Source organism: Antedon mediterranea, chromosome 2, assembly GCF_964355755.1.
Source record: "Antedon mediterranea chromosome 2, ecAntMedi1.1, whole genome shotgun sequence".
Classification (NCBI taxonomy): Eukaryota; Metazoa; Echinodermata; class Crinoidea; order Comatulida; family Antedonidae; genus Antedon; species Antedon mediterranea.
Window position 1 is genome coordinate 9981578 of NC_092671.1, and position 20854 is coordinate 10002431.

The 20854-nt window shown below is 34.5% G+C and overlaps 4 protein-coding genes across 4 annotated transcripts; 3 read left to right on the top strand and 1 right to left on the bottom strand.

Moving 5' to 3' along the window:
• Nucleotides 1–7: 7 nt before the first annotated feature.
• LOC140040342 (uncharacterized) lies at nt 8–7160 on the bottom strand. The gene is made up of 7 exons (XM_072086205.1): nt 7122–7160; nt 4149–6138; nt 3314–3552; nt 2909–2975; nt 2358–2684; nt 1777–2138; nt 8–1647 (listed from the first exon to the last, which is right to left on the bottom strand). The coding sequence occupies exons 2-7, from the start codon at nt 6124–6126 to the stop codon at nt 1312–1314; spliced, it is 3309 nt and encodes a 1102-aa protein (XP_071942306.1). The 5' UTR covers nt 6127–6138; nt 7122–7160; the 3' UTR covers nt 8–1311.
• A 632-nt stretch (nt 7161–7792) lies between these two features.
• On the top strand, nt 7793–10744 carry LOC140039611 (E3 ubiquitin-protein ligase NRDP1-like). The gene is made up of 2 exons (XM_072085229.1): nt 7793–7901; nt 8513–10744. The coding sequence occupies exon 2, from the start codon at nt 8518–8520 to the stop codon at nt 9475–9477; it is 960 nt and encodes a 319-aa protein (XP_071941330.1). The 5' UTR covers nt 7793–7901; nt 8513–8517; the 3' UTR covers nt 9478–10744.
• A 1811-nt stretch (nt 10745–12555) lies between these two features.
• On the top strand, nt 12556–17619 carry LOC140040345 (D-serine dehydratase-like). Its single transcript, XM_072086209.1, has 8 exons — nt 12556–12681; nt 13096–13255; nt 13501–13781; nt 14642–14822; nt 15244–15365; nt 15768–15960; nt 16054–16159; nt 16703–17619. The coding sequence occupies exons 2-8, from the start codon at nt 13116–13118 to the stop codon at nt 16796–16798; spliced, it is 1119 nt and encodes a 372-aa protein (XP_071942310.1). The 5' UTR covers nt 12556–12681; nt 13096–13115; the 3' UTR covers nt 16799–17619.
• Nucleotides 17620–18321: 702 nt separating this feature from the next.
• On the top strand, nt 18322–20232 carry LOC140039259 (tripartite motif-containing protein 2-like). The gene has a single exon (XM_072084863.1). The coding sequence runs from the start codon at nt 18322–18324 to the stop codon at nt 20230–20232; it is 1911 nt and encodes a 636-aa protein (XP_071940964.1).
• Nucleotides 20233–20854: the final 622 nt, after the last annotated feature.

Genomic DNA, 20854 nt, shown 5'->3' on the forward strand with positions numbered 1-20854 from the left:
AAAACCCCGGGAGCTTGGTTTGTGTACCACGTGGTGCAACAATAGAGGGTGCTATTGATGTTTTTCTTCATATCACATGAGTTTTTTCTGAGTTTATGATTGACAGCCAGTGACAAAAAAACAACCTTACTTTTAAATTATCTACGGTAATTGATTTCTTTTGGTTTAATTAAACATTTTGTTTCATTATCGTCCTACCGCGTCATAACATTTCTACATTACATCATCCACGTCACCTCATTACCGTCATCCTTTTTATTGTCTGCTGTCAAACAAAATAAATTGACAATTCACATGATTTATATAAAATATTTGGTGTTATTAATGCCAAACGTGGTGTGTACAGTTGTACAAAATTCTCGTTTAAAAACATAATACAGTAGCTTAATTAAATCATAGAGCAAAGCAAAGTTCGCTCTATGACTACTAAAACATGCATATATTATTTTCACAATTATGCTTCTTCTTTTAAATTATCAAAATTTACATATTGTATAAATATCGTCTCTCTATTTACAAATGCACAAAATATTATTTCTAAAAAACATTTTTAAAATATAAAAACTACTTTTGTTAGTTGAATGTGTTATATACATATAAAATTCAACAAAAGGTAGGTATATATGTTACCTACGTCATTATGTGTCACATGATCTGAATGAACTCGTGGAATGCATGTCATAAATACAGACAACTGGATATGTTGCTAGGAAATTATTTAATTTAAATCATTGTAAAGCTCTGTCTACACTATCAAACTTTATGTGACAAAAAATGTGGTATGCCCAAGGACATAGCGACATAATATTACTACCATATTTGGACACATCTCACTTTTTTTGTCAAACTATTTTAATAGTGTAGACAGAGCTTTAGAAACAGTTTTTGTGTGCCACAGCACAGCATGATTGAAAACGTAGACTTCGCCACAAGTCTAGTTGTTTTTATATAGCGCCATCAGCAGGCATTATGACACACTACATATACTAAAATGGCTCATTTTACAAAAAATTAACCGCTGTCTCTAATCTATAGACTATTATCTAAGTTTCAGTATTATTAAATTTAGACCTATTATCAGTGGTGTAACGCAGAGGCATCAGAATTCTAATTTAAACACCCTAAGTAGCCCTCCAACGCTGGAGGCCATGGGTGCGTTTTTAGCCCTTTTTTTTAAATGCCTGTTTTTCCTCTGGGCACTGCTCAGGGACCCCTATAAATCCTAGGGCATTTGGGTTTAGCGCTCAAACCTGTTACACCACTGCCTATTATCCAAATACAATATATATAATTTATATATATATATTTCTTTTATTCTGTAGCACATATTTTCATACAATCATTGGCTAATGATTTCTGCTTTATATCCATGAGTGCACTATACAGTCCTCCCTTTGTACATGTGTCCGTGTACTCAGTTTTCCATTTCAGCATCATCTGTATTGCATGGTCTTCTTTTGAAAAGTACTCTTTCTCAATGTTTTTTATGTCGTTCTCAATTTGGTCGTCACCGCGTACCAAACGGGCAATCTTCTTCCAGTGCGTCTGGGTTAAAGGAGCGATACGATAAATCTGTCGATGAGTTAACTCTTCTTGACTTTGTCGCAAAATTTGCTCGTTAAACAATGCTGGCATAGGAGTAGTTGACTATAACACACAAAAATATATATATAAATAAATAATATCAGAAAACACAATAAAACAAGGGTACTCCAAATAGAACATACCACCAAATGATTTGGATACATTCCCCAATCCATTCCCTAAAATACTTACTGTTGATGAAGAAGATGGTACATTTGCATAAAATGCTGACGTGTTTGGAGCGTTTCCTACAGACACCATGCTAGACATTCGGGCACTTGGTTGGCTACCAACAACCGTCGTATTTCCGGAAATCTGTGACAGGGTCGGTAACGGCGGTGAAGACCGAGAAAAAGATGGAATGGAGCCATAAAATTGTGGTGAGCGTGGCGGTGTTCTTGGGGGAGTGTCACCTGGTGGACTGATCTGAAGGTTTTCAAGAAGTTCATCGTTGCTCGATTCTTGGTCGTAACGCATACGTTTTTTTGCGGTAGCTGCACATGTTGGGTGAGCACGCTTTCTGGAACGTCTGGTTACACCTCTACTAGTACTTGCTGTAGATATGAAAAACAGATTTTGTTGAGACGGTGTTTACACAGTTTATAAATACTTGTACTGTTCGAAATGTTATCAGTGTAAACATATATCATTCAACAAAGGCTAATGAATATATTGTTTGTTTCCATTATAACTATTATGCTCTAAAGGTCAAAATAGAGAAAAATGTGAAAGCACTAAATTAAGATTTGATGCCATTTACAGTGGATACTTACGTTGATCTTCATCTAACGTACTGGTAGACCTAGCTGGTGAGCTTGCAGCTGAACTAGATTGAGATCGATAAAAGAATGATGGCCACCAGCTGGATGAAGCTGGTCGATTTTCAGACTCAAGTGAATAGTGTCCTAATCGCAGCTTCCTTGCAACCTCACTCATTGTTTGAGAAAACAGCTCGTGCATGCCACCTCGTTGACGATATGATGCCACTAATTTCTTAAATGGATCTACTGATTGACTAAACTTGAAGATCTCCTGGTCTGTGAAACCCAATTCATGGCTCAATACCTTCCAGTTATCTTCGAATATTATGCCATGCATTTCTTTGGGAAAAAAGTATTGTAAAACAAATACGCATTATTTTTTTACTTAAGTTATAGCCACATTGACTAAAGGAGAATGTTAAAATCTTTTGCATAGCCCCAATGAAGCACAACCCTGTGTTGATCCGAGTCTCTGTGGATCAACATTGAACTGGAACTAGAGGTTAGTAATTAAATTGTGTCTGCCTGTTAGTTTTCTTTGAAATGATTTAGCTCTAACTTACCAGCTAATTCAACTAGAGGCTGCATTGACCAGGGGTCTTGGCTCGACTGGTCTGGCTCGTCTGAACTCTGAAACACCAATTGAGTCAATAGATTATTTATAAAACCGAGCTTTATGGAAATAATATAGTTTAATGTCAGTGTCAAACAATTCCACTGAAAAACATCAAAACCTCAGCTAACTCAAGATTATAAGAGGAGGTACAATACTGTAAAAAGCTGGATCTATTATACAAATAATGAGTGTTTAGGAGTTGAATTGTAGTAGAATATCTTCATGAGTTAAGTAGACGTGCCTAACCACAAGGATGGATCGGAATAATGCATACAGTACAGTACATGATACAGTATGTATTCAACCAATCAAATGGCCAGGATGCACTTAAGTATACATAATATAAACTAACCTTTATCAAATTAAACTGAAACAGTGATATTTCCGATCCATCTTCTTTCTTTTGAGTGACAAACACTTTGCCAAACACGCCTCTCGTAAGTTTTTCACCTTTAAACTTGCAGGCAAACTGTTTTTCAAACTCATTTCCATGAAAACTCTTTTCAATTTGAATGAGGGAGGCATCTTCTCCAGTCCCAGTGTCTGCCTCAAAATAATCTGATTTTGCCAGTCTCACTTGTATGTCTCCACCTGTATTTAAACAAGGATAAAATGTATAATGATTGCTATATGTTATTTCATTCAGCAAAAGATTACATACAAATAAACAACACAATAAATGGAGTGGTGAATGAAAGAGTACAGTAGAGATACCACTACTGTATCAATAGCAATGTTCAACTCCAGCTTCTAGAAACATAACTCAAAAAAGCAGATGACATAAACAATATTTTGCACACAAATCAATTATTAAAATGATATACAATAAGTCAAGAATTAATAGAAATAAATATAATAAACAATTATAAGTAATTAATTAAAAAACAGGTATTTAGTTGTTTGTTTATGTCTCCCCTTTTTTAATGATTAAAACTGAACAATTACATTTTACTCTTTAAAATTTGTAACAGGGAGGTTTCTACTTATTATAAGCTGTGTTTCAGAGATTCCCCTTTTCCATTCTTTTGTTTTTTAATGACTATTTATGTATGTTTATGTTTTTGTGAATGGAAATAAAGAAATAAAGAAACAAACAAAGTTAATGTGTTAACTATTAGTCATGAGTTTACTAATATTTTACAACAACTGTAAAAGTGTTGCAGTCATACTCACATCAGTGTACTTACCCTGTTTTATTGTCACTGGTTTAATACTTCCTCCAATTCGTCGAGCATTTCCAAAATCTTGAAGCGTATTTGCCGCATTGTGGCAAACTACAAGAAGCGAAAATTTATCTTCCGAGTCTAGGTCCTCAACCGGCATAAATGCTTGGCATTTAAAATTAACATCGCGGTTCGACCAAGTCCACGACAGACCCAGTCTACTTTGGTTTAGCTGTGAGGCCAGGCCTTTAAAGAATCCAGCAAAGCCAGTAAAATGTGGCGTTGAGAAGATTACGTTATATATGCCATCACTAAATGTAATTTCAAAGTCAACATCTAATTTCCGCCATTTCGACGGTTTCGTTTCTAATGTCTCCGTTGACCAGATTGTCAATTCTGCTAGTGATCCTAAAGTCTGACAGATCTCTGGGTAATTTGGCAATGGTAACCTAATGGTGACAGGATCTGAAGCGACAGAGTGGAATTTACAACCATGTGGTCCTAAAAAGACAACTGGTGTTGCTAAAGCATCGTCCTGATTCAAACCAATTCTGAGATTTTGAGGTAGATTAGAAAAGTACATGTTAGCCGAAGCAGTAATGTCTTTCTTAAGACATCCTTTTGGAAAGTTTACATAAAATGATGGTATCTCTGGAATTTGAAGACAGCCTCCATCCTCTACTGTAACGTAGTGTGAAACATGGATAGCAGAGTCTTTAACCAAAACAGTAAATAACGAAAAATGCTCTGCTTTAATCTCCACATAATCATTAAACACTTTGTAGTTTGTAACTGGCATCTGTAACCAGAACGGATCCTCATCTTCGCCGGTATCGCTATAAAAACAAACAACATTATCTTCACAAATGCTGCTTACAAAGAGTGGAAGTTTAATTCTGGCTGGTTTATCCGGATAAAAACAAGTCCGATGGGGAGTTAGCGACACAACATGACTGGCCAGTGAGGTATGCTCATCAACTTCAGGCTGGTAACGCACATCGGATAAAATGTTCATGGAGAATTCCGACTGCATATGATGATTCCGATTGTGCTCCGGAATAATCACTGCAGCATTGCGATATACAATAAATTTACAGCGATCTTCTAAGCGTCCTTCATAGTACACGTCATAATCTAAAAAAGGTTCTTTACAAAGAGGTCGTGAGCAAACGTCGCATAAATCAAAATCATGTTCCTCTGAACAACAATTCAATTCCTCACCACACTCACTACCGTGGTCACCACTACAACTGTTGCCGCAATCATTTTCAAGTTTTAAAAAAAGCTCTGAGCTCTGATTCTCTTGACTTGATCCTGAGCAAGAAACGTAGTCACTTGTTATGATAGTGTTAGCATCCCATCCTACAGCATGATGCCCTTTGCTCTGGGCAAATGCAGGAACTACCTTCCGAAGACTTACATTTTTTAACTCATCGCATAAATTACTCTCAATTTCATAATCAATCTTTAGGCATATAGGCCTACTTTTAAAACTAATATTAAAATATTTCCACAGTGCAGGCAACCCATTAATGTACACATCCCGTGGAATGTTTTTAATTGGGTTTCTTGTAACATGGAATGATTTTAATTTTGGAAGTAGTAAGCTCTCTTTTGTAAGAGATTTCAATAAATTGCCTGAGAGATTAACAATTTCAAGTTTCTTTAGTTCAGTAAAACTTTTTGGAAGCTGACTAATATGATTTTGTGCTAGGTTGAGTGTGGTTAAGTTTTGGAAATGTTGGATCCCATCCGATAGCAAAACAAGGCGATTGTTTTGGGCAAACAACTGTTGAAGGTGAACCAATGAATACAAGCAGTCTGGCAACGTTTGGAAAATGTTGTGGCTGATGTCCAGCGTAGTGATGTGTACTGGACACAGCAGGTGCCATGTTGGCAGAGTGTTCAGATGTAGGTTACTCAACTGTAACCTTTTATCTTTGCTCTTTAAATTTTGTTTTGTCTTCAACTGTATCACCTGCAACTGCCACAAATCTGGCATGTCATTTGGAGCCTAAAAAAAAAATTTTTAACAATTATAGTCATGATATAATAATTAAGTGTATATATACATTATAAATTAATTTGTGTATACAGTACTGTATTTGCATTATATTTATACAATATTTTATGTGATAGTATGTGGTTAAATGATGTTGGCCTAATAATACTAATTTGTGCTATAAAGTTTTTCATCATTATTAGAAGACATTAGTAAAATTGTTCATTCATAATAATAATATATTTAAAAACAAAGAAAAAATTGATATTTATTTTTAAAATTCAATTTCATTTATATTCTAGGCCTAATTATATTTGCAATAATAAAATTGTAGAAAAAGATTGTAATGTAGAGCTTCTCTGAATTGTTCATTTATTAATTTGTTTTTAATCACAAATAAATATACAATATTTATATACAAAATTTGAAATTTTGGCACAGCTAAAAAAATCCTTTCTTGTTGAATGTTGACTGCAAGATTTTAGGCCTACTAAAAGCCATAATATATGCCCTCCCAAGCTAGTACGTAGGCTACCCTGGCCTACTAGGCTAGGCCTAGCCTAGGCCCCTAGTAGTACTACTAAATTTTTTTTTGGTAGAAAAATTATTATTATTAATTAACTTTGGTTTCATCATCAATGCATTGTTATATAATAGGCCTACACTTATACTGTATATATAATATATTACCTTGTAAACTTTGACATATGTCTAGGCCCATTACTTTTCTCCAGGCCCGCATACGTCAAATTTCAATGGACCAATGGCAATTTTCACCGCCGTTTTTTCAATTTTAATTTACACACGCGATCCAAACAATGGGCCTAATTTATCAACAACACTGTACATATTAAGATAATATATTTAGATTACATAATGCATAGTAATACTTGTTAAATATATTTATAGACGCAAGAGAATATTACGAAACATAATATTTATGTTTTTACAACTAAAAATTTGAATAACCGCAACAAAACCTTGTCTAGACTTGCCTTTTAGAAAACATAGAAACAGCAACGCTTCAGAAAAGACGCCATCTTTAGATAAGTGTATAAACTTGACTCTGATTGGTTGAAACAACAATAACGTAGAAATTGGTGAAGGGACTTTCCCTCCTTTTTAATAAATGAATACAAGTTATCTTTTAAAGTTTTGATTAAATAAATTGCATGCCAATATACAGTGTTGAAAATCTGAAACGGTTGGTGGAAATTGTTTTCTGTGATTATTATGCAAAATTGACGACGAACGTAGGGCATTCATTTATTTGAATATATACTTTTTAATCAGCGGCACACTTTAGTAAAAAGTTTTATACTTTAAAAATAAGCATTACAATTTTTTTTTTTTAAACCATGAAAAGAATTGAAGAGGAAAAACAATATTTTCAAGATATATAATACTGTACACGTCTAGCTAATCAATTGATACGACCACAACTATTTAAAGTCCTATTTCCACCATCCCTTCACTTCAATTTATTTAATAGTAAGAAAAGTCTAAATTAGGATGTGTAGAATGAGGGCTCACCATCGAAATTAGTAAATTTTGGACTAACTGCGGTTAGTCCAAAATTTACTAATTTCGATGGTGAGCCCTCATTCTCTCAGGAATTACGCCCGTTAGACTCAGTTTCCAGTCGCTCAGCTTTAGTAAACACGTACAACAGTACTATTGCACTGTCGATGTTTTTGGTGGTTGTTGGTAGTCGTCGTTTTTCGAAGTTTACCTGGATGAATTAGTTTATCAAATTGAATCATTTTGGAGTGCGTGTATGTATTTTTAACACTACATATAATTAGTTTAATTATTTATGTTATATAAGACGTTGCATTTAGGTATATTATTTATATATATCACTGATATTTAGAATAGATTTGTTGGTTCAGATGACGTGTTTGGTGAATGTGTCACTGACACTACACGGCTAGGCCTAGATAGATAGGAGTGTCTAGACGGGTGTGTAGCCTGTAGGGTTGGACTGGAATTTATGAGTGGAAGAATGTGTGTAGTGTACTGTACTCGGTGTTAGAGCCTACACGTAATATCTTAGCAGTAAAATCGTATTTGCTATCATTTTCCGTAAATGAATGGTAACGGTAATAAAAAGCAAAACTTGCTCAGCAGGATATCCCGGGCCTTGTTTTGTTTGTTCATTTATTTTCTTAATATTATTCATTCCATCTTCTTTATAATCTGGTCTGGTGATTATTTTAAATTTTTTTTCAATGCTACTAAGGCTAAATTATAGTATGGATGTATGATTTCATTTAATTGATTTATTGCTTATTTAATGATCCCCACAGCGTAAATTAACAGACCTAGCTGTTAAAACATTCTTTTTAATTGACTGATTTGTGTATTTTTTAATGTATATTTTCAGACATAATGGGATTTGAAGTGCATAGATTTGAAGGAGATGTCGATGAAGAATTAATTTGTCCTATATGTAGTGGGGTTTTAGAAGAGCCGGTTCAAGCACCACAGTGTGAACATGCTTTTTGTAGTGCATGTATCCAAGAATGGCTGTCACGGCAACATACATGCCCTGTAGATCGCAACCCTATAACTCCTCAGCAGCTTAAGCCTGTGCCTCGAATCCTACGCAACCTTTTGGCACGGTTGCGTATTGCATGCGATAATGTTTTATTCGGCTGCAAAAAAATTGTCAAGCTCGATACGCTAACACAACATTTAGATGAATGTGAACATAATCCTAAAAGACCAGTGCAGTGTGAATCTGGTTGTGGTATGGTGATCCCCAAAGATGAGCTTGTTGATCACAACTGTGTGAAAGAACTTCGCCATTTAATCAAAGAACAGCAAGACAAACTATCTGGTTATCATATTGAACTATCCGATATGCGACGTTCACAAAACGATAACAAAAGAGAAATTCAGATGCTGAAGGAGTACATCCGTGCCATCAGAGTGGCAAATCCTAGCAATAGTCCATCGATACGTGCCATAGAGGATGAAATTGAACAAAATGAAGTGTTACGCTGGGTTAACTCACTACCCCTTGCAAGAGTGACACGTTGGGGTGGGATGATCTCAACACCAGATGCGGTATTGCAAGCCGTCATCAAGCGCTCTTTGATCGAAAGTGGTTGCCCCGCACATATTGTAACGGAACTGATGGAAAATGCGCATGAAAGAAAATGGCCACCAGGACTAAGCACTTTAGAGACTCGGCAGATGAATCGACATACTTATGAACAATACGTGACCAGACGAATACCAGGCAAACAAGCAGTCGTTGTCATGTCATGTGATAATGCACATATGGGAGAAGATCTGACCCTTGACCCAGGTCTTGTTATGATTTTTGCACACGGTATAGAGTAAAATTAAGTAAATTCTTAAATTCCTATGTCTTATAATACATTTTCCAAGAAGATATATCGCCCTGTCCATGATTTTCTAAAACTCAGTTTCAGGGTATTTTCTACAGTGACAAGTACTGTAGCCAGTTTGTATAGAAAAATTGTACATTATGTGAAAAGTAACATTTTTTGTAACCAAATTTTTAGAAGTTTTTTTTAATTCATTTTGAAAACCTGGTATTGTATAAAAGTATTAGAAAATTGGTAGATTAAATTGTTTATATTTAATCTTTATTCTACTAACCTGTAAAATATAATATGTTAATATAGTCTGTATAATAATCAAAATATTTTGCATTTATATTTTTTAAGATAAAATGATACGACAATATTACAAGTCAGCTTAAAGTAAAGTTACATATGTATGACATTTGGTGCTGAAATATTGCGTCTATTATTGGACCTAATGGAAACAAACTTTATTGACAAATATATATTATTTCTGGGGTTTTGTGTATTTAAAGTAGCTTTATATTGATAAAGTGTACAGTATAAATATTCTAAGCAGAATATTCCGAGTTTGAATCAAATAGGTTTGCTATTCCCATTATCACAAATTATCCCATCTTCACTGTTAGATTTACAGTAATTGGTTAACTTCCAGTGTATCACTGACCTGTTTAGAGTTTCTCCCATGCCTATCAAATGATATATTAATGGCAATCATACTGTGTACAGTATTTGTTTAAATATATTGGTTATAATAATAGGTTGCTGCATATTCAGCAGTAGAAGACCAGGCTTGAACTCTGGCCAAGTTACTTGGGAGGGTGGTTCTCTCCTGCGTCTTGCAGGGGATGCTGCCCAGTAGAGCCAAGCCTAGGAGCATGGGAGGGTGGTTCTCTCCTGCGTCTTGCTGGAGATGCTGCCCAGTAGAGCCAAGCCTGGGAGGGTGGTTCTCTCCTGTGTCTTGCTGGGGATGCTGCCCAGTAAGCCAAGGTGGAACTTTATAAGCTTCTTCCAAAACCCCTCCCTATTGTATAGGCGCAAGGGCGTATAGTATTTATTATTTTTTTTATAATGTTGAGAACACTGTGGTGTGTTCTATTTTGGGGAAAAATTGATTAATTATAGTCTATAGAATCGATGTCATCGCATCCATATATACCTCCTGACAACATGTTAAGGTCTCAAATTATGTTCCTGTTCCTTATGTGCTATACTAAACGTACTAAACTCAAAATGTAAGTTTAAGCAATTGTCATTAATAAATGTAATACTGTCATTAATCTGAATTAGTTTCATGTTATTGTTTGTGAAAAATATTAATTTTCATCATGAAAGTAGGCCACAGTCTGATCTTGGGTTTATTCGTAGAGATCTCTATGGTTTATTGCATCTCTTCAGTAATTGCCAGTGTTCTAAATAGTATACAGCAGAGTGGTTGATGGTAGACGTAAATAACATTGGGCGACATCGAGATTTAAGTTCTGAGTGAAACCAGCAAATGAAATATTATTAGGCCAAAACAATGTCAACCTCTGAATAATTTCAGTGAAGGGAGGGCATTTTTTAATGTACTATATTTTAATATGTCATACACTGACACAAAATCGTTAAAACATGAACAAATAGTGTTCCTGTACACGTAATCAAATGTTTTCTTTTTTTTATTCGTAAATGTCAAAATGAAAGAACTTGCTCTTTCATTTTTTAATATTCCATCTTGATCTGGTCATTTTTATTTTAAAAAATTAATCCGATTTTTATTGAAATTTTTAGTTGCTTTTTTGTCATAAAAATAACAGGGGGAGAGAGAGGCGTTTGTTTATTGTTTTGTTGGCCTTATCATCAAGTTACACAGTGTCATTATCACGTATGAAAATTCATACACATCGCATAAAGTCTTTTCTACACTATCAAACTTTATGTGACAAAAAAAATGAGACAGACGTGCCCATATATGGACATGATGATGTAATATCACTACCATATTTAAGCATATCACTACCATATTTGTTTTTTTTGTTGTTAATTAACAAGTGCTGCATTATTGGATATACGATCTTTCGATTCAAAAGTATTATTCAAACGAGATGAATAATAATGATAATAAATTTAATCATGGATAAAATTAGTAGCACTTATTGTATCCATGCATTAATTAAGACTGTAATGTACATTAAAGATGTAATGTACATTAAAGATGTATTGTCCCTTGAAACACAAAAAAATGAAGGTCAAAGTATTCTAATTTTAAATTGGCCATATCAAAGTAATAATTATTAAAGTTATTCACTTTAAGTCGAAAATTTGAGCCCAAAACAACGAGTTTATGTAATTAACAGGTAAATTAGTTTGATTACATTTTGTCTGGAAAATCGTCGCGAGCGAAAGTAAACAAAGATTTCAAACCCTGAGTGCATTACATTATATTATATATACATACAGTATGTATGCAGTATGCATGATGCTAATTAGGATTTTCACGGTTGAGAAGGTGTTTTCAAACAGGCGCGTTGCATTATGAGATATGTTTTGATCGAAAACTTTGACTGGAAGTCAAAGTTTTTTTTTGAACAAAAAATGACTGTATTTCAGTTAAATGATATTTTTTTCTAATTTTGGTGAAAGTTAATAACTATTATGATACTTCAAAATGACCCACTTTTTCCGAAATCTTTTGAAAAAAAATTGGCACACTTCAACTTGTGAAGGTGCGTCCGAAAGAAACAACTACTAGATAGTGTATGCAATTTTACAGAAGAAATAAGATATAAAGGAAGGAGAACTTTAAACAAGGACAATAAAAAGGAAATCACGACAGGAAGGCTAACGAACCTCTTAGAACAGTATCGTCCTTCAACAAGGTAATTTATTTCCGTTAAAACCGCAGATATCCCCACTTAATTTAGCTACACCATGGCTACACCGACTGCTATCAATGGTCGCACTTTGTAATAACAGGATTTGTTATTTTAACTGTTTACGTCGTGCTTTTTTAAACAATTAAATTTGCTGTGACGATTATTTAATAACGTGCGACGTAAAATACTGACTCTAACTTTTGGGGACTGTATGAGCCTCGGTACCCGTAGGGATCTGGTTTCATTTTATAAAGTTAACAAGTAAGAGGGCGTACTCTATATTTTACGACAACAAATTCAACAACAACAACAACACACAAAAAAATCAACGACACGTGAGAACCGTCGACAGAGGAGAGGTAGGCTTAGCACATAGGTCTATAATATTTAGCCTAGTCTATATAATTTGAATAAGCGACTCGCTTAGCCCATTAATGCTTACTCTCTACCTAATAATATACTAAAATAGGCAGGCTATAATAAGTTTATAGAAAGTAGTCTAGGCCTCTAGCTAGGCTCCTTCTTAGTTAGGCCTAGTTAGTTAGTCGCTAAGCCGCCGAGCCGAGCAGATAGTCCCGGGCGGCCGGCCCCTACCTAGAGAGCTACACCTGGTATTCAGTCAGGCCTAGCTACTACTAGCCAGAAAGAGGCCGCCTACTCTAAACGGTATGTATTGTTATATGTGGACAAATGTAGCAACCTTATTTTTTTTTTTTTTTACAAAATATTTTTCACAAAAATAAGTATTTGAATTGGTTTCAATTTCTGTACAGATTTGACATACAGTAACATCATGGCAGAGTTATCATGTTTGCCAACCCCTTCACTCGTTGTTGATCTAAACAAAGTGACACAGAATTGTGAAAGGATGTTACAAAAATGTCAAGAACTGGGTGTTAAACTTCGACCTCATACTAAAACCCATAAAACCCTGTAAGTTCATTAATCTAATCATTTACTTTTCCATCTAATAAGAAACTTAAAGTTAAAAGAGAAAATTCTTTAAAAATTTTGTTTGTATAATTGTTGTCGTGTTTCCTTTTGTCTGTTTTGTTTTGGCATCCCTGACACAAGCATTTGCTTTCTTATTTAGAAATAAATGTTATTAATTATGATGATGATGTGACAGACATATCTACTATCTCTTTTCCTAAATTCAATATGACATTTTCTTTAAGGCAAGCAGGTGAAATATCAACCGGAAATCGAAAACATGGACTTGTTGTGTCAACAATAGCAGAAGCCAAATACTTTATCAATGGTGGATTCACAGATATTATATTTGCCCAGCCTCCAAGCCTAAACAAGGTGGAAGTGTGTACTGCCCTCGTTGAGAGTATCTCAAAATTTCATATGCTTATCGATAATGTTCAACATTTGCAAATGCTAGAGGATACAAAGTTGGCGAATGGAAAACAGTGGTCTGTCTTTCTCGATTTAGATTGTGGTTATGGTAGAAGTAAGTTCTATATATATAACTAAACATCCAGTATTGTCATTATGATTACGGTATTATTGATATCATACCCCAGGATTTATAGATCTCTTCTGATATTGTGTCTCTTCTGATATTTTGAATGGCCGAGCAGCCAAGGCAGGGGTGCCATTTACCGTACCTAAAGAGCCAACAATATCGGCATGTGTTCAAGGCTGACTTGCTTCTAGTTCTGGTAGTGGAACAAGCCTCTTGGATAAGGACTATAAACCGTATGTCCAGTGTACACGGTTATAACCTGTGTGCAAAAAACCCAGATCATTATTCAAGATGAGTAGGGGGTAGTGAACTGGTTCACAAAATATCTCTGTATCAGGTGGATTACCACCTATCTAATAGGAAAGTGATTAATTTACTATTGGTAATCCTTGGCAACATTGCCTGAAGATATAACATTTAAAAAAAAAAAAGAAAAAAACCATATTAATTTCCAAATCCATATAAGCAAGAATCAGTGCTGGCTACTATACCACATTGAAGGTGAAATGTCCGCATACCATCTAACTACACCAGTGGTCTAATATGCATATATCAAGCAGAAGTACCAAAGTTTGAGTATCATATTTTCTCATCTTTCATCTCATGTTTTATGTTCTGTCTCACTATCAAACTTCATGTGACAAAAAAAAATGTGATGTGTCTATATATGGACATAATGATGTCAAAGCACTACCATATTTGGGCATACCACATTTGGGCATACTACTACCATATTTGGGCACATTACACTTTTTTGTCAATCTAGTTTGATAGTGTAGACAGAGCTTTACAGTTACAGCGAAACCTTTAATAACAAATAAATTAACTTTTGTTTTATTTTCAAGCCGGAGCCAAATGGGATAGTATTAAAACATTTGACCTTGCTCGATTAATCCACCAATCAGAATCAGTTGATCTTGCTGGTCTTTATGTACATGAAGGAAATTCATACAATCAAACATCAACTGGTGATGTCACTAAACTTTCTGATATGACTGCAACACGATTGCTTGAATTTTCAGACAAGTAGGCATTTTATAAGTATTTACTTTTTGAAAATCTGTAACTGCTTTATAGTGAATTTTCCACTCAGAAGTATAGTGGGTACTTGGGAGGTTGTAAAAGCCACGATATTCAGATCTCCCAAGGAGATTCCTGATATTTTAAGTCATCATCCCACCTCCCACTACAGTGAAATTTCTCAAGATTTCTTTTTATTTGAAAATATATATATCTCGATATTAAATGTATAAATTTGTTACTTAGTCTTAAGATTTTTAAAGCACTCTCTATAATAGTTCTATGTTTATTATTAAATTGTTATTGTGCCCTTCTTGTTTGGCAATGTTTTCATAAATTCTCAAAATTGGGACCACCGCATATGTTTTTTTGCTGTTTTTGTAAAGCAGTATTGTGTATAATAAATGTGTGATTTTAAATGTTGCAGGCTTGAAAAGGAAGGAATAGATTGTCCAGTCAAATCAATGGGTTCAACTCCTTCTTGTAGCCTACCGACTGAAATCATGAGTAGAATAACTGAATTTCATCCTGGAAATTATGTGTTTTATGGTGAGTTATCATTGCCTTAGTTAAATACAAAACAACATTTTGAAGGTGGGACAAACTGAATTCGGATGTTATATTAACGAACTTATTCATTGGGGCAACATTCAGATGAAAAATCTATTAAAGAGATACCTTCCTGTGAAACAAGTGAGTGGCAATATTTTATATTAGAATATTGTAGGTTGGTTTTGCGGAAGTTGCTTATATTGTTAATTTTCTGGTGTAATTGTTTCTCTTCTTGTCTTTTTTGTATGATTTGTATATGGATGTACTATCCGAAATAAAGAAATGAATGAATAACACTACAGACAACCCTTATTAAATTAATATTGTCTAGTCCATAATGTATTATGTTTATTATTCATAAAGCAAAACCAAGAATAATTAAACATTCTTATCTTCTAGATTTACAACAGTACTACATTGGTTCGTGTACTCTAGATGATATAGCATGTACGGTAATTGCAAGGGTCATAGGTCACTACCCTGATAGAGGCCATATGGTGATGGATTGTGGTTGGACTGCACTGGACAACCAAAGCCAAATGTCAAAGTGCGTTACTGGACATGGTTGCATTGTTGGTGAGCCAAATTTGAGGTCAGTGTTAAGTCAAGTTAGAAAGTCATAAAAAATAATTTTTAATTTTTTTATCATTTTCTTTTACAAAAGTTTTATTAATTTTATATATAGAATTGACTCCATGACCCAAGAACTTGGAAAAATATCTGCCATCAATGGTAAACTAGATTATGAAAAATATCCGATTGGAACAATTTTACGGATATACCCATGGCATGTAAGTGAAATAAATTTAAAGTCTTTTTGGTGGCCAACACAGTGCCACTACCTAAGCCTATGTGAGTCTTAGTAGAAAGCAAAGCGACTAAGGCAGGAGCGCCGCCGCAAACCATAGCTATACAATCGACTCAAATTCAAGTCACTCCTCATTGTTCTAGTGGTAGAACAAGTCTTCTCGGATAAGGATTTAGAACTGGAGGTCCAGTGTACACATCTGGCTCGTGTGCACTTTAAAAAACCCAGTACATCTTTCGGAAGAGTAGGCGGTTACCCCGGTGTACTGGTCCATTCAGCCTCTTTTGATGTGGACAGACGAATGGGCGCTCTTTGGTGGCAGCACTCAACATGAAGGGACCCTTAGGAGTAGAAAGAAACCTGTGCGCAACTCAGCCCAGTAGACTGCAAGTCGCAGGTTATTCCTCCATTTACATGAGTTTCCAATTCTGTAAAGATGAGTACTTCACACTTTACTTGTTATCTATGTTTTTTGACTTGTATTTTACTTTTCAAATTTAACTATCAAATTACTATTTTTTTCTAGGCGTGTGCAACAGCATCCTTGCATGAGGTCTATCATATCCTATTAGATGGTGCCATCGTTGACCAATGGAGACCAGTCAAATGGTGGTCAGCGTAACTGTTGGTCTACTACTGCATTACAATTATATTTCTTGATTAAATTTAAATGAAATATTTTGTTGAAAATTTTAAATAAAATTTCTCTTTCCTCTATCAACATTCCTTTATTGCTACCACAATAAAAATAATAATATTCGTCAAGTTTATCATTAATTTACTTCTTGTCTATTAATGTTATGTACAGTGCATTGAGAGCTTGCTTACATGCGCTATAGAATTACTAATTAATTAATATATAGCATATATTGCACAGGATTCCATGGGATCTGACATATTACTATTACTTTATTGCAGTCAATTTAGATAGACAGAGCAAAGATCTTTGTGTTGGTGTTTTAATTTGTAACGATCTATGCTTAAGGATCATTATTTGCTACCCAATCTCCTCAGCCCCCCTTAAAGGTTATAGGGTTGAGATAAGGGTAATAATGTGTAACATTAATTCGTATTATTCGAGCTTCCATTTTATTTTTTAAAACCAAAGGTGAATGAAATTATGTTTCAAAATATTTGAAATTATATCTAGAATAGAATTTTTTTAAATTGTAAAATAAAGATGATATAACAAATTATAAGATGTAACTATTTTTTGATTAATTCTTTTATTGAAATGAAATGTTAAATGACAATTTTAAATAAGTGACATAATATTATTGACTTACTATTAGTGACATAATATTGTTAGATTACTAAAATGTATTGGTCATACTTTAATCATGATGAATAAGCAAAGTGATTTAAATAAAAAGTACTGTATAAGCATTTTTTTTTCAATTTTATTATTCATTGGTTAAATAGGTAGATTAATTCTGTGTCAGTTTTCAATTGTACGGCAGTAACATATTTAGAGACCTAGCGACGAATGACAATTCTTTATCACTTCTGGCTGCAGAATGTATGATTGAATTTCTTGCTCCTTTATCATATAGAATCATATATGTATATTGCTATATTATCTACAATTAGATTGTTGTGCAAACGCAGTCTAGAAGTAAGTATAATAGATTAATTAATACAATGCGGATGCATATAGTTAGTAACTGCTTTTTACTACAAGGCTGTATTATACTTGAACAATAGTGTTCATATTAATAATGAATTTTCCATCAATCGAATACAAACAAGAAAATGAAACTTAATTTATTGGACAGAGACATCAATACACGGTTGTGTTGTCTATATGTAATTCACCCTATAATAACAAAGGAACATGTCAATAGTAATAAAAACACGATCTAGCGTCAATAATCATTAAAATTTAATAAGAAATTGAAGAACCCATATGTCTCCTAGCAACGAGATATAACTTGATATAAGTTATCGGTCAAATGCATTTTTAGTTTATTTTCTATCGAGGAAGGAATATATTAAAGTTTGCATTTAAGCTGTGGAAAGCAAATCAAAAATTAATAATATTTTTATATAAGCGTGTTTTAAATTTTTTTATCTTGTGGGGAGAGAGCATTTAATCGACTTGTAACGATAATTAAACGTTCCTTTAAAACATAACTTTGTCGGAAAATGGCAGAAGCACACGGGTATGTACAAGAATTTGAATCTGAGATTCTGCAATGCAAGCGATGTCTGTTACTGTTTGACGATGAACGAGTTCCAAAATATCTGCCATGCCTTCATACCTTCTGTAAACAATGTTTAGAGGAGATCAGTGCATGGAGTTATTGGCTCAATTGTCCAGAATGTGATGTCCGACTTCATCTACCTGATGGCAGAATTAATGGAATCCCAGACAACTTCTTTATACAGAATATACAAGATTATTGGTCATTATATGGCAAGGCGACTACCCGCGAGGATGGATTAATCTGTGCAGAATGTAAAAAAGGAGGGATTGCCGAACTCTGGTGTACAGAATGTCGACAAGTGATCTGCACTGGATGTGTTGACGAACATAAAATGAGTCGTTTGTGCAATCATGGAATTTATTGGTACAAGGATCTACGATTTAAGAAGCATACACTCTTCTGTAAGAACTGCCAGACTAAGGATAACAGAGAACTGGCAGTGGCCTGGTGTTGCCAGTGTATGACGTTCATCTGCAAGGCTTGTGTTGTGTCACACGAACTCGCCTCTATGATGAAGCACAATATTCAACCATTGACAACATTCAAACCATCGGACGGAATGCCAATGTTAAGACCTCATCTATTTTGTGACCAGCATGAGACCATGGAACTGTCACATTACTGTTTTGCTACTAAGTGTCAGACGGCACTCTGTGTGCTGTGTGCTTCCTCTGAGCATACAGATCCACCGCACAACACGTCAGAATTACAATTGGGCGCGAATGGATTGAAACATCGATTAAAGAACTTTCTTAAAAAGTCAAGAGTAAATGAATCAAAATTAAACAAGCTGAGGGAAAACATTGAAAAAGAGAGAAAATCAATTGCAAAACAAGTAAAGGAAACAAAGCAGAATATCCAGGATTTAATGGAAAAATGCCACGAAATGCTCAATATTCGTGAAAAAGAGCTACTTGACGAAGTCGATGAAAACTTCAAACAGTGGAATGAGAAACTGGACGAAGAAGTTAAAGAGTTTGAGCACGATCTTATACAAGTGTCATGTGGTTGTGAATTTATAGACAATGCTCTTATTCATGCCAGTAATATCGACGTTGTCTTTGCTTATAATGGTCTTGAAAACCGGATGGCAGATCTCTCCAATTGGCCTGTTTCAAATGGACCTATAACTATCGTCGAAACGGAACTTCAAGAACAGAACCGCGACGAATTCGAAGAGGTTGTCAAATCACTTGGAAATATTTATTCATTTAATGAACATGAATATCCAAGATTCACGAAAATACATGTTCATCATTGTTTGGTACATACCAAATGGGGTGTTAGTATACACACGGGAAATAAGTATGGTATGTGTAAGACTGGTGGAGCGCGGATTGAAGCGACATTACACGATCCGAGTTCCCGTCAAATTCCGTGCAAGATTGTAAGCAACTGTAACGGAACGTATGACGTCATATACACGCCTGATCATCTAGGACCATTAAAATTGTATGTGCGTGTACACGGTAAGCCGATAGCAGAGTATCCGTTTATTGTTGAAGTTGAGCCATTTTTACTGGTACCAAAGGAAGCGTTTGTAGAAGAGGACGCAGTTGTCGAGATTCGAGTTCCAGTTTGTCTTTGCGGTTACCACATCATCAAACGATCCGATATCACGGATTGCGTAATTCGTAGTAGTACTAGTGAAACGGTATCAAACGATATTGTCAGTGTTCCGGATAAGATATCGGAATTCCTCGTCAAATTCAAACCGAAAGAAAGTGGACGTCATACTATTGAAGTCTCTATCAACTGTAGAATAGGAGGGGTGACAACAAAAGAAACACATTTTATGGTGAATGAAGTAAACATTGATGACTTGGATTTAGACGTATACGATAATTAATAAGTATTACACAAACTTAGATTAGACGTAATCATTACTCCCACGATCATGATATTGGTTGTTATTTTGAGAATTAGGTAAATATAAAAATATTTTGTGTAGATATTCGTAATAATTACAATTTTATAAGAAATTCTGACAGTAGTATTTATCCATGAATTACTGTCTAAAATCTGTTCTTTTTTAACTTCTGTTTTTTTTCTAATGTAAACTGCAATATGAATCTTAAGAAATACGTTAAAAAGAAGTTTAGAAATTCTGACGTGTCCCCTATTAAGGGGATACTTTTTGACTAATTGATTAATATGGGTTGATTGCATTGCACCTATGAAGTTGATATATTTATTTTAGTGTCACTACGTGTGAAGCTCTGTCTACACTATCAAACTTTATGTGACAAACAAAATGTGCCTATATATGGTCATAATGATGTCATATCACTACCATATTTGGGCACATCACACTTTTTTTTTCAAACTAGTTTAATAGTGTAGACAGAGTTATGTTACATTCGTTACTATGGTCATATAACAATGTTATGTAGGCCTATAATAATCAATATATAAATCAATATAAATGTTAGGCATTTTGTTTACATTTGACATTCAGTTAGATTTGTCAT